The following is a 13489-nucleotide window of genomic DNA, read 5'->3' as shown; positions in this document are numbered from 1 at the left end:
GGTCCACTTACTCCTGAACAGAACAAAGCGTCCTTGGAAACCACTGTAATCTTTGTGGAATGTCGTCATAAGTGTCTTCGGTGACAAGTTGGTTGATGCATATTTGCATATGCAGGATGCCAAAGAACTGTGGGGTGCACCTGAATCCAAGTTCGGCTCCACCGATGTCGGTGGTGAACTGTATGCTACAGTGCAGTTTAGTGACTATGAAATGGTTGAGAACCACTTCGTGGTGGAACAAGCTCATGGGCTACGATGGATGGCAAAGGAATTCAATCACCTTAAATGTGTGTTGCCCAACAAGTTTGTTGGCAGGAGCATTTTTGATAAGCTTCCTCCTTCATTGAGGAACTTTGCTAAACACCAGACAAGAGATCTGTGTTGCAAGTCTCACTGGATCCTTGGATGTTGAAGAGAAGGTGAGGGCAAAGAGACATTCTGCTGCCAATGTTGTGCAGAAAAATGTCCACAAGTTTAAGGGACATTCTTTTACCACTCCCTTCATTTCTGTATACAAGGCCACTTCATGTTTTTATTTCTAACTTTAACCCTTAATTTTATCAATAAAAAGTGAGTTATATGCCACAAAAAGTATGTCATTGGATGCACATTTCAAAGAACTTTCCTATGATATATTTTTGATGATGTACAACCCAAACCAAAATTAGAAGTCAAAGTTAAAAAAAAATATACAAAGTGACCTTGTATACAAAAATGGAGGGAGTAGTATAAATTGAATTTGGACGTGCATTTTCATGACCTGATAACTAACACTGATGTCGATGTTGTAAGAACAATTCAAAGGCATTTACACTACTTAAACATTTGGTACAACTGCTCAAGGCTTGGTAAAATACTTCAGACACCGCAGAACATAAGTGCATATCTCATCAGTCTAGCTAGGCACCGACAATTCGATTCTGAACTAAGATACTCACAAAGAGAAATCTGATTATTTTGATGAGATAAAATACAACAAATATCCTCGAAAAACTCAAGCAAGACCATTTTATATATTAACTATCGAGTGGGAAAGAAAGAAAATTTTCTTCAAATAGTGCATATCCTTTTTTCGATTACCTCAGAATTTTTTAACGACTCAATTAGGGACCCTAATAATGTTGATACCCAGGAAAGCGTTCCTAATAAACACTTTTTTATACCTCTGATGCGCAGCCGGGCCTAGAACTAATCGACAGGATAGTTGCTTGTACTCTGGACCATTCTCTGTCACAATCTTATGACGTTGGGAACAAAGCCATAAGGTAGAGGAACGGCAAATTTAGTTCACATCAACACCACAAGCTCACTACTCATCTTTCATAGTCCATATCCTCGCTACTCTTCTCTCAGAGCATTTGATCTGAAGCTGCTGCTGCTTAATATCCAAGGTGTGTGCTTCCCTACTTTTGCTACTTGCTCAGATCAGATGAGGAGCCTCCTGCAAATAAAAAGGAACAGTCGTATTAGGCGCATCTTAGATTCAAAATCGCTTTAGTCATGCTGTTTCTGTTATTGATGCTTAAACATTCTAATGTCTGCAAGCCTTCGAATTGTTTTTTTCAATCAGTATGGCATGCCAAAACAATCATAAGCTGAATCTCTAATAAAAAGGAAGAAGCAAAACTCTGTTTTTATGGGCATTCTAGATTGTAGCACATGAGCAAGGTGAACCGAAATTTGTCTTGCATAATTTAGCTTCCATTTCATCTCTTTTTTTCCTTCCAGGAAACAAGCTGATTCATCTGCTGTGGGATAAAGAGGAATCATATATCTAATATTGAGGTGGAAAGGAGACTTTCTAGAATGGCGATTGAACCTCTCCGTGTTAATCTGGACGCCGTCGCAGCAACCGACCAACCATACCATGGTGATTCCTCTTCCCAGCAGCAACTCACCGTGCACAACTACGACGTCAGTGGTCCACACTCCACAGTTCTCTCCCCAGCCAACCAAGCAAGTGTCAACAGCAGCCATGGACAAAACCAATTTCTGATTGCTGCAGGGGGTAGCCCTGAGCACCGCCAGATCAGGTCAAACGATGCTCTTCACTACATAAGCCAGATGCTGATGGAAGAGAACGACGAGAGAGTCGACATATGCCAAGGGGAGGCTGCTCTCCAGGCTGCTGAGAAGCCATTCCGTGACATTCTTGGGGAGGTATGCGCACCGGCTACTAACCGGCCGCCATTGCGTAGCAACAGCAAACCAGACAACGCTGATAAGAGTGGTACCAGCTGTTACAAGAGGCTCTGGAGCACAAGCTTCAGCAATGACTGTTCCAGTTACAGCTTGCTACAGCCCTTAACAACCCCGTTGAGTCCATATATCTGCAATAGTGGTCTTTCTCTACAAAAACGTCCTTTGACAAGTGTTGGACCAACTTCCGGATTTGGTTTCCCCGCCTTGCATTGTCACGGAGGTGTGGACGAGGAAAATATGTTTGCTCCAAATATTGATAAGCTGGAGATGTATTTAGAGGACGGCATACTTTATATTTCCCAACTGACTATGAAGGCAAAAGTAGGAGAGAGGAGCAAAAACACGATCCTTGAGGTGGCAAACCAAAGGGATATCTTTCAAGGAAGGAGCAATAAACATCATGCCATCACCACTTGTGCAATAATTCGAAGTGAAAATTTCGACCGAGTTCTGCTATGCTATGGTCGGAAGAGTTTCGATCTGATAACAAGACTGCAAGAAAGGATGGCGGAGGAAGGAAACAAGAACTCACAGAAAGGCCGGAGCAAAGGATGTCGGAAACTATGGGCTAGGAAGCAACCGAGGAAAGAATTGGTTGATCTCAGGACTCTCCTTGTCCATTGCGCACAAGCAGTGGCCCAAGACAACCACCTGTTGGCTAGTGAACTCCTAAAGAAGATAAGACAACACTCCTCAGCAGATGGTGATTGTACTCAGAGACTGGCATTTTACTTGGCAGATGGCCTTGAGGCACGCTTGGGTGGGATCGGGAGTCATGTTTATGGCAATCTCATGGAAAGGCGAACAAGTGCAGCAGATTGGTTTGAGGCTTACAGGCTTTTTATTGCAGCTTGCCCTTTCATAAGGGCGTCATACTACTTTGCCAACCAAACTATTCTTGATGTCTCACAAAGGCAACCAAGGGTGCACATCGTCGATTTCGGCATCGACTTCGGCTTTCAGTGGCCATTAATGATTCAGAAGCTTGCACAGCGAGAAGAGGGAGCCCCTAAGCTTCGGATCACAGGCATAGAAGTTCCCCAGCTAGGTTTCCACCCCTGCGAAATGATCGAGGAGACAGGGAAGCGGCTGGCTGATTATGCAAACATGTTCAAGGTACCTTTTCAGTATCAGGGCATTGCCGCTCCAAGATGGGAGACCGTTAAAATTGAGGATCTTAACATCGACGAGGATGAAGTTCTCATAATCAACTGCATATTCCGGATGAAGAATCTTGGCCATGAAACCGAGGCCATAAATAGCGCAAGGGATGAGGTGCTGAAAACAATGAGGAGGATGAACCCAAAGGTTTTAATTTCTGGCACCGTGAATGGGTTACATAGTTCTCCCTTCTTCATACAACGATTCAAAGAGGTTATGCTCCATTACTCTTCAATGTTCGACATGCTTGATGCAATTGTTCCACGGGATAATGAAGCAAGAAAGATGATTGAGAGGATCCCATTTGGGCGGGATGCACTTAACATCATAGCATGCGAGGATGCGGAAAGGACTCAGAGGCCAGAAAGTTACAGGCAGTGGCAAGCAAGGTTCCTCAAGGCTAGGTTCCAGCAGCTTCCTGTCGATCCAGCCATCTTAAAGAAGATAGTACACATGAAGAACTTACATTATCATGAGGAATTCTTTGCTGTTGAAGATTGCGGCTGGCTGCTACAAGGATGGAAAGGAAGAGTACTTTATGCTGTATCTAAATGGGAACCTAATGAAACATATGATGATCAGTAAGATTCAAATAGTTTTTCAAGTGCGCCAACATGCGTAGGCAACTTACCCCCTCTGCAGTTACTTGCATGATTCTCAACACAATGGGTCTAAATTGCTGAATACCGTAAGATATTCTTTCATCAGATGAGCTTTGGGAAGTACCACTTCGGAAGAAGGTGGGATGGTGATTCAAATGCGCAGCTACACGACTACAATACTTTGCCCCTTTTTTTTGAGAAGACAATACTTTGCCTCTGTCGCTCTATTTAATTTCTGAACAAACTGCTCGAGAAAACTGGGGCTGCACTGTCCAGGACTGCGGCTGGGGCTGCATTATCCAGTAATGATGCTCAGTCATCACTGACCAACCTCTATGTTAAAACATGTCAGTACTGTGGTGCACAACGGTCTCCACAGGCTATCAACACTGTCAGGCCAGCCCATCTGTGTTATTTCACTACCACTGACCGGTCCTCCATAGTGGCTCGTCAGTGAAAGCATCCTTCTCTACATAGTCCTTACCGACTGGTCGGCCAGTCTGATAATCTCATCACATTCGGGTCAATTGGCCCGTCACTGATGAGGTAGTCATCACTGACCCCGAGGCACTGACCGGCTAGAAACTCGTCTGTGATGACACATTTTGGCCGATCAGTGCTATACAGATCTGTAGTAGTGAGACATCAATACAATATCGCTTTGGCATGGCCTAGGGGAAAACCAAGCACAAACTTGGTACAACAAACTACCCCCCAAAAAGTCAACCATTATATATGTCAACTATCAAATGAAAAACAATAATGCAAGTTTCTCTGAACAGGGCCTCCTTTTCTTTTCAATTACGTCAATTTTTAACAGATTTTGTTTTACTTTCTTTTCTAGTTATTTTTAACATGTTCTTCTAGTAGTATAGATTGAATCCGGACGTGCATTTTCATGACATGATAACTAACACCGCCGTGGATGTTGTAAATAAAACTCAAAGGCAGTTACACTAATTAAACATTTGGTACAAATACTTCAGATACGGCAGAACATAAGTGCAAATCTCATCAGAATAGCTAGGCACCGACAATTCAATTTTGAACTAAGATAATCGCGAAATAAATCAGATAATTTTAATGAGATAAAGTACAACAAACTATCCTCGAAAAAAATCGAGCAAGGACATTACATATATCAACTATCAAGTGGAAAAGAAAGAAATTTTCTTTGAACAGTGCATATCCTTTTTTAACAATTCAATTAGGAACCTTAATAATGTTGAAACCCATGCAAGCGTTCCTAATTAACACTTTTTTATACGTCCGATGGGCAGCCAGGCCTAGAACTAATCGACAGGATAACTGCTGTAATCTGGACTCATTCTCTGTCATAATCACCATGTCTGACATTGGGAACAAAGCAACAAGAAGAGCAACAAAAAAATTAGTTTACATCAACACCACAGCCTCACTACTCTTCTTTCATAGCCCACATCCTCACTACTCTTCTCTCAAAGGACTGGATCTGATGCTGCTGCTGCTCAATAACCAAGGTGTGTGCTTCCCTACTTTTGCTACTTGCTCAGATGAGGAGCCTGAGCAGTGGTATTAGGCGTGTCATAGATTCAAAATCGCTTTAGGTGTGCTGTTTCTGTTATTGATGCTTAAACATTAGTAATATGTTTAACCGGCTAAAATAGTTATTCTCATGTCTGCAAGCCTTCGGGTTTTTTTTTTTCAATCGGTAATGGCATGCCAAAAACAATCATAAGCTGAATCTCCAATAAAAAAGGAAGAAGCAGAAGGTGAAGGAAATGAAGGAAAAAAGAGCTCACTGATCAGAATTCCATTTAACGGGCATTCTAGATTGTAGCACATGAGCAAGGTGAACCGAAATTGGTCTCACATAATTTAGCTTCCAGTTCCCCTTTTTCTTGTTCCAGGAAACAAGCTGATTCATTTGCTGTGGGACAAAGAAGAACCATATATCTCATACTGAGGGAGGTGGAAATCAGACTTTCCACAATGGCGATTGAACCTCTCCGTGACAATCTGGACACCGTTGCAGCAACCGACCAACCATACGACTGTGATTCCACTTCTCAGCAGCAACTCACTGTGTACAACTACGAGCTGAGTGGTCCACACTCCACAGTTCTTTCCCCAGCCAACCAAGCAAGCACATATGGTGGAGTCACCAGCCTTGGACAAAACCAAGTTCAGATTGCTGCAGAGGGTAGCCCTGAGCACCGCCGGATTACATCAAACTATGCTATTCACTGCATAAGCCAGATGCTGATGGAAGACATTGACGAGAGGGTTGACATATGCCAAGAGGAGGTTGCTCTCCAGGTTGCTGAGAAGCCGTTCCGTGACATTCTTGGACAGGTATACACGCCGGCTACTAACTGGCCACCACTGCATAGCAACAACGAAACAGACAACCCCGATAAGAGTGGGATCAGCTGTTACAAGAGGCTCGGGAGCACTAGCTTCAGTAATGACTGTTCAAGTTACAGCTTGGTACAGCCCTTAACAACCCCAATGAGTCCATATATCTGCAATAGGAGTCTTTTTCTACCAAACCAGCCATTGATGAGTGTTGGATGGACTTCCGGATCTGGCTTCCCTGCCTTGCATTGTCAGAGAGGTGTCGAGGAGGAAAAGATATTTGCTTCAAGTATTGATAAGCTGGTGATATATGTAGAGAATGGCATACTTTCTATTTCCAAACTGACCGCAAATGCAAAAGTAGGAGAGAGGAGCACAAACACGACCTTTGAGGTGGCAGACCAAAGGGACTGGGATATCTTTCAAGGAAGGAGCAATAAACATCATGCCATCACCACTTGTGCAATAATTCGAAATGAAAATTTCGACCGAGTTCTGCTATGCTATGGTCGTTCCGACCAAATAAAAAGACTGCGAGAAAGGATGGAAGGGGAAGGAAACAATAACTTGCTGAAAGGCCGGAGCAAAGGGCGTGCCCATCAGAAGCTATGGGCTAGGAAGCGGCCAAGGAAAGAGTTGGTTGATCTCAGGACTCTCCTCATCCATTGTGCACAAGCTGTGGCAGAAGACCACCACCTATTGGCCAGTGAACTGCTATTGAAGATAAGACAACACTCTTCTGCAGATGGTGATTGTACTCAGAGGCTGGCATTTTATTTGGTGGACGGCCTTGAGGCACGCTTGGTTGGGAGCGGGAGCCAGATTTATCACAACCTCATGGAGAGGCGAACAAATACCACAGACTGGTTAGAGGCTTACAGCCTTTTTCTTGCAGCTTGCCCTTTCAAAAGGGCGTCATACTACTTTGCCAACCAAACTATTTTTGATGTCTCACAAAGGCAACCAAGGGTGCACATCGTCGATTTCGGCATCGGCTTTGGCTTTCAGTGGCCATTAATGATTCAGAGATTTGCACAGCAAGAAGAGGGAGCCCCTAAGCTTCGGATCACAGGTATAGACACTCCCCAGCAAAGTTTGCGCCCCTGCGAAATGATCGAAGAGACAGGTAAGCGGTTGGCTGATTATGCAAACATGTTCAAGGTACCATTTCAGTATCAGGGCATTGCCGCTTCAAGATGGGAGACCATTAAAATTGAGGATCTTAACATTACCGAGGATGAAGTTCTCATAATCAACTGCATATTCCGGATGAAGAATCTTGGTCATGAAACCGAAGCCATAAATGGCGCAAGGAATGAGCTGCTGAAAACTATGAGGCAGATGAACCCAAAGGTTTTTATTTCTGGCAATGTGGATGGGTTTCACAGTTCTCCCTTCTTCATACAACGATTCAAAGAGGTTATGCTCCATTACTCTTCAATGTTTGACATGCTTGATGCAAATGTTCCACGGGAAAATGAAGCAAGAAAGATGATTGAGAGGATCCTATTTAGGCGGGACGCACTTAACATCATAGCATGTGAGGATGCAGAAAGGACTGAGAGGCCAGAAAGTTACAGGCAGTGGCAAGCAAGGTTCCTCAAGGCTGGGTTCGAGCAGCTTCCTGTCGATCCAGCCATCTTAAAGAAAATAGTTCACATGAAGAACTCACTTTATCATGAGGAATTCTTTGCTGTTGAAGATCGCGGTTGGCTGCTACAAGGATGGAAAGGGAGAGTACTTTATGCTATATCTAAATGGAAACCTAATGAAATATACGATGATCAGTATGATCCAAGCGGGTTTTCAAGTGTGCGAACATGCGTGGGCAACTTCCCGCCTCGGTATCTACTTGCATGATTCTCAGCACCATGTATCTAAAGCTGAACACTGTAAGATATTCTTTCATCAGATGAGCATTGGGAACTATCTTGGAAAGAGATGGGATGGGGATTCGAATGTCGATACTCAACATGTTTTGATGTGGTTCAACTGTGCAACATACACGACATATGTAGGAAATAAATAGAAGGCGACTGTAAAATTGCACTTTACTTTTGTGTTCTTTTCAATTTCTGAACAAACTGTTCTAGAAAGTTGCTCTATAAGTGAATCCGGGTTTCTTTTTAACGAATATTAACTATGTGTACTTGGTTATTGTTTTGATCAGTTTATTGGGCATACTAGACGAGATTAGTGGAAACACCATACCTAGACACTGGTCTTACTGTGAAGGAGATTATTGCACTGCCTACCTCTCAAAATAAGCGAAATGAAAGGTCAGAGAAAATGTCATTTCTGGTTTGAAGACGGTAATTGTACTTAATCTAAACAAGGTTTCTATAAACGAATCCAAAATCCAATCAAATGAACTAGTATGCACATATTAGGTAATATAGGTCGTCAGCTGCGCAACTCGATAAGTGCAAGACAAATCATACCGAACAATCCTTAATTCTCTCAGAAACCCGTGAAGTGATGTTCACCCGTGTAAATTCTAGCTACTAAGTTATGTGATGTTTCATGCACAAAAGCTTCTCAGTTAACACAGTACAGAGTCTTAACATCAACGGCACAGAAATATCATGTTTTAAATAGAACGTGCAAATAAGAAAGTGAAAAAATAAATTTGCAAGTGAACAACGCATAAAAATCTCGGAAATGAGATTCAAGTTGGTTATATTGTTAAATCTGGTAATGTTGTGAGGAGCTTAGATAGCTGTGTAATTTTTAACAATCTGGAAGGAGATGACATGTCACTTCTACTTTTGCTACAGAACGAGCTTGTAAAAGATGGGCACTTTATATTCCTGACAAATTTACAATTCAGATTATACTCACCAACTAATTGGTAGGACTATAAATACGCAATATGGATAACCCTAAATGTTGTATAGACTAGCAAATGAATTAACTTGAAACTAAATCATGTAGACCCCAGAACATCATGGCAACATGACCCCTGAAGGACAAGCACTTCCTACCTTTATTTAACAAAATAAACTAACTGCAAATAGTAAGTCCGCACATCCATATTAGGACCAATCAACCAGGTAACAGAACGACTATAAACATGTTGTGCAGAATCAATTGACCACAAAGAAAAGAGATAAACAAAGAAATCACTATGGAGTAATCGTGCATAGAATAAAATGTTGCATTTCCTCAATTAATAAACAGAACACTAACCTGACCCGGTACAAATTCCATATCGCCTAATTAAAAAAACTGTCCCCATTTCATTGGCCAGAATGATCTTGTCTTCTTAGAAGCGAGTAGCAATTTGTGCAAAAACAGACTTAAAATCTGTCGTCGGTGTTCCTTCACCTTCAGGTTTTGAAGCCAGATCAAACGCCTTGAACTTTGCTTCCTCAAATAGCAAGGCCTACACATGAAAGGCACAGATGGATCAGTGGTGGTGACCACTAGCCAATAAGGCATAGATTGATGCAAGAAATATAGTGTTTGGTAGATGATGAAAAAAAGATTGAGCAGTTGTTTATCTACTGAAACATGTGTTCCGTTCTATAAAGATACCTGTATGCAAACTTCTGCAACATCTGCCCTGGCAATAGTTTTCGTTTCCGTCTTCAAGATCTCATCATCCTTTCCAACAATCAACTCACGTACACCACCATCTTTGTCTTGTAGTCCTCCAGCCCTGGAAAGAGATGGGATATGGGAAAGGTATTTTATCCACACACGATTGTTGGTGGAAAATACTCCAACAATTAATGTCCCTACGGAAGAAATTGAAAATTTTGATTTCTTATACTAAATTAATTTTTCTTTGTGGTGCTTCATACTCCATAATGCACTTCTATTGTTTTGTTGTTTTCTTCATTCATCACAGATATATAAAATTACTTTTATGACTGAACTTTTATGGGGAGAAAAAAGTGTCTGGCAGCCTATTACATAACTCAAATGTGACAAAAGAAATCTTTGCGGAACATGCAAGAATAAGTCTCATTCTGCAAATAGCACTAATGAATGAGTTTGTGTTATAACCTTATAATTGTATATGGTACACCAGAGTCCGCTAGGTACTGTTCTGCCTTCCGTTTCCACACCTGCAAATTAGTGGGGGAGGCAATTGATCGTCCTAAGTTCAAAAATGGTACATATGCTATCTTCATGCACACACAAGTATATTTCAGAACATATAAAAGAATCTTCGAATATGCTATATACCAGTATATTCCCATTCCCAAGCTTGTTTAATGGATGGTTGATATCTGTTCCGCCCATGGATCCAACCAAAACTATCTGCTTTACACCAATGCTCTTGGCTGCATGGATAATTCAAGACGGGGAAACTTAGAGAGCAGACAAGAAAAAGGTCGACCGGAGAGAAAACGACACATCAATCCGACCAATCATTTCAATGAACACGGTAAACATTGAATAATGCTCTAACGGAACAAGACAAAGGTGAAGATTTACCAGCGTCGATTTGGTTCTTTTGGCCTATCCAATCCACCTTAAACCAAGGAAAAACAAACACAAGGCATTGTTAGCTCTAAAGAAATGCACAAGTTGACATGTATTGCTAATATGAGTAATGCCATTGCCAGGTGGTTTCGTCAGTCACCTGCTCGGGATCAGACCCTTCCTCGAAGTAAAACTCCGGCCGACCGCCCTTGCTAGGATCGAACCCGGGCTTCATCTTTGGGACCCCACTGGTGAGGATGATGAGCGCGTCGATGCCGTCGATCGCCGGAGCAATGCTCCCAGGATCCCTAATGTCGCCGATGAACACGTCGTCGCCGCCGCCTATCTTACCCTTGCTGTCCGGCGTCCTGACTAGCCCTCTGGCAACAAATTGGTCTGCCCTCTCCTTCAGCTTCTTGTACACAATTTGGCCTGGGTCACCACAGCAGAGGCCAGAGGCGCACACCGGATTACAGTACGCATACGGGAGTGTAGATTGTAAATCGATGGGAGGTTCAATAGGTTGTGATTTGTGAAACATCTTGATTCCAAGAAACCGCCGCCTCCGCCGGCAAATTCTCCCACAGATACGAACTGAATCCCACTGGAGCACCAAGAGAAGGTGGCATCGTCCAGTAATGTGCGGCGAAAGTAAGCGGATGGAGAAAAGATAGCGGGATGTGTAGTATCTACCTGTCCGTCCTCCGGCGCCGGTGACGAGCACGGTGGGGGGCGACCCGGCGGCGGACGCGGAGACGGCCAGCCCGGCCCGCCTGGGGACCCGCATCGATGGCAGGACGCGGTGGCAGGGAGGACGGAGAGGCGGGGCCTTGAAGGGGGAAGACAGACGCATCGTCGCCGCCGCCGCCGCCGTGGTCATCTCTGCTCTGTTTCCCTCCGGCGAGTGAAGCGAGAGCTGTTGTCGGGTGAGCCGGCGGGCTGAGTGGCTGTCACGCTCCTTATCGCTTCGACGGTGGGCCCGCATGTGAATGTGGGCAACTGGGCATCACAGGGATTTGAGGTTTGTGGGCCTAGGCCCACTTCTCAAGTTAACATGGGCCTATTTGTACCTTTTTTTGAGGTTTGAGGAGGAGCAAGACGGTGGTGGGGAGGGACGACGCCATTGCCATCGCCGGTGACCTGAGGAAGGGGAGGACTGACTGAGATGCGAATTGGTATGCTCCTTCGGTTGGACTAGTCAACATACTACTACATTACACACAGACTGATGGTCTCAGCCGTTCATCGCTGATCCAATGGCCGAGGATTTACCTTTCCTTTTTTCCTTCTCATAGTTTTTCCCTTTTTCTTCAAATTATATCTGGTTTATATACGGTCGATAGAACATGCACGAAATTCACCGTAAACAAAGAGAGAGTCTATGTCTACCATTATATGCCTCAAAATTCTTGTCGAGCCCATGCCATTGTGGCACAATGATACATACATCATGCCGATATTGACAACATCAAGAAGTCCAACCATCTAAGTACCAACCAAACCCTCTATGTAGAGGAAAAAATCCCGTTGAATCACCGCAGTAGTAGACCGACGGAGATTGACCAAGCATATCATCGTGGGAACACCAAAATCTAGGTAGGCAGGTAGGTAGCCGCACACTAGTATCACCAGATCAAGTTGATGACCTTGACTTCAAAGGCTTAAATGAAGGGAGAGGTTGTCCAAGAAGACAATGTTGCCGCAACCGATGCACATGGAACCAAGCCAATGAACAACAACACATATAACCAACCCGTTATTTATGAAGAACAATAGAGAACACCTGGGCCCCTCAGCAACGCTGCATCAAGCATCACCTAGAAGGGATTGCAAGCGGAGGGTTTTTATTCTACCCAAATCCTAAAAAGTTACTATATATATTAACCAAACATGGCAGTTGACAAAATCCAACATATGTATATATATATATATATATAAACCCAACATGCAAGTTGACGAAATCAAACATGTATATATAAACCCCAGGTGGATTTCATTAAGAAGAGGTTCATATTAGACGGGGTAATCTTGTTACATGAAGTTTGTAGGAAGAAGAACAATGCTTTAGTGTTTAAGGTAGATTTCGAAAAAGCTTATGATAATTTGAATTTGATTTTTTTTATTTTCTGTAATTCGTATAAAGGGGTTTTCTGAACAGTATATGGGATGGGTTGAACAAATTGCACAGGGTGGTAGTGTGGCTGTAAAGGGTTGAGGCAAAGAGATCCCCTCTCACCCATTCTATTCAGTATTGTTATAGATGTGCTACAGGAATTGATAGTTAGAGCTAGAGATAGCGGTCTTATTAAGAGTATTGTGCCCAATCTGGTGGAAGGGGGTTTGAGCATGTTACAATACGCTGATGACATTGCTTTTTTGCTTAGAGGCAAGTATTGAGGATGCCAAAACTTGAAAGCTATATTGTGTCTGTTTGAACAATTGTCTTGTTTAAAAATTAAGTTTGGTAAAAGTGAAATTTACTATGTTGGTAATGCTTTAGATGAAGTAGAGAAATACAGAGAGAATTTTACTTGTGTTGCTGGGAAGTTGCCTATGAATTATTTAGGAATTCCTGTACATAGTGGGAAACTAAGAAATAGTGACTGGATAGGGGTAGAGAATAAGGAGGGCAAATTGGGGATGTGGCAAGGGAGGTTAATTTCTTACGGTGCCAAACTTATTCTTTTGAAGGATAGTCTTAGCAATATTCCATACTATGATGTCTATGTTTCCTATTCCTAAAGGCCTTCTTA

General features: G+C 42.9%; 3 protein-coding genes across 4 annotated transcripts in view; 2 read left to right on the top strand and 1 right to left on the bottom strand.

Moving 5' to 3' along the window:
• Positions 1 to 11739, bottom strand: part of LOC109784112 (uncharacterized protein At5g02240) — a 57692-nt gene extending 45953 nt beyond the window's left edge. The window contains exons 1-8 of one of the 2 annotated variants that reach the window (XM_045227210.1): positions 11430 to 11739; positions 10897 to 11168; positions 10749 to 10785; positions 10497 to 10594; positions 10314 to 10375; positions 9840 to 9963; positions 9492 to 9687; positions 995 to 1441 (exon numbers count right to left, since the gene is read on the bottom strand). In XM_045227210.1, the coding sequence (XP_045083145.1) occupies positions 9568 to 9687; positions 9840 to 9963; positions 10314 to 10375; positions 10497 to 10594; positions 10749 to 10785; positions 10897 to 11168; positions 11430 to 11721 (1005 nt within the window). In that variant the 5' untranslated portion in view covers positions 11722 to 11739 and the 3' untranslated portion in view covers positions 995 to 1441; positions 9492 to 9567. Of the gene's footprint in view, positions 1 to 994; positions 1442 to 9491; positions 9688 to 9839; positions 9964 to 10313; positions 10376 to 10496; positions 10595 to 10748; positions 10786 to 10896; positions 11169 to 11429 lie in introns of those variants that run through there. The other variant, XM_020342711.4, reaches the window with a different exon arrangement.
• LOC109784106 (scarecrow-like protein 34) lies at positions 1680 to 5130 on the top strand. Its single transcript, XM_020342706.2, has one exon. The coding sequence runs from the start codon at positions 1807 to 1809 to the stop codon at positions 3946 to 3948; it is 2142 nt and encodes a 713-aa protein (XP_020198295.1). The 5' UTR covers positions 1680 to 1806; the 3' UTR covers positions 3949 to 5130.
• LOC109784111 (scarecrow-like protein 34) lies at positions 5109 to 8758 on the top strand. The gene has a single exon (XM_020342708.2). The coding sequence runs from the start codon at positions 5937 to 5939 to the stop codon at positions 8160 to 8162; it is 2226 nt and encodes a 741-aa protein (XP_020198297.1). The 5' UTR covers positions 5109 to 5936; the 3' UTR covers positions 8163 to 8758.
• Positions 11740 to 13489: the final 1750 nt, after the last annotated feature.

Source organism: Aegilops tauschii, chromosome 1 (genome assembly GCF_002575655.3).
Source record: "Aegilops tauschii subsp. strangulata cultivar AL8/78 chromosome 1, Aet v6.0, whole genome shotgun sequence".
Lineage (NCBI taxonomy): Eukaryota > Viridiplantae > Streptophyta > Magnoliopsida > Poales > Poaceae > Aegilops > Aegilops tauschii.
Note: the sequence above shows the minus strand (reverse complement) of the source record. Positions and strands in the feature narration are given on the sequence as shown.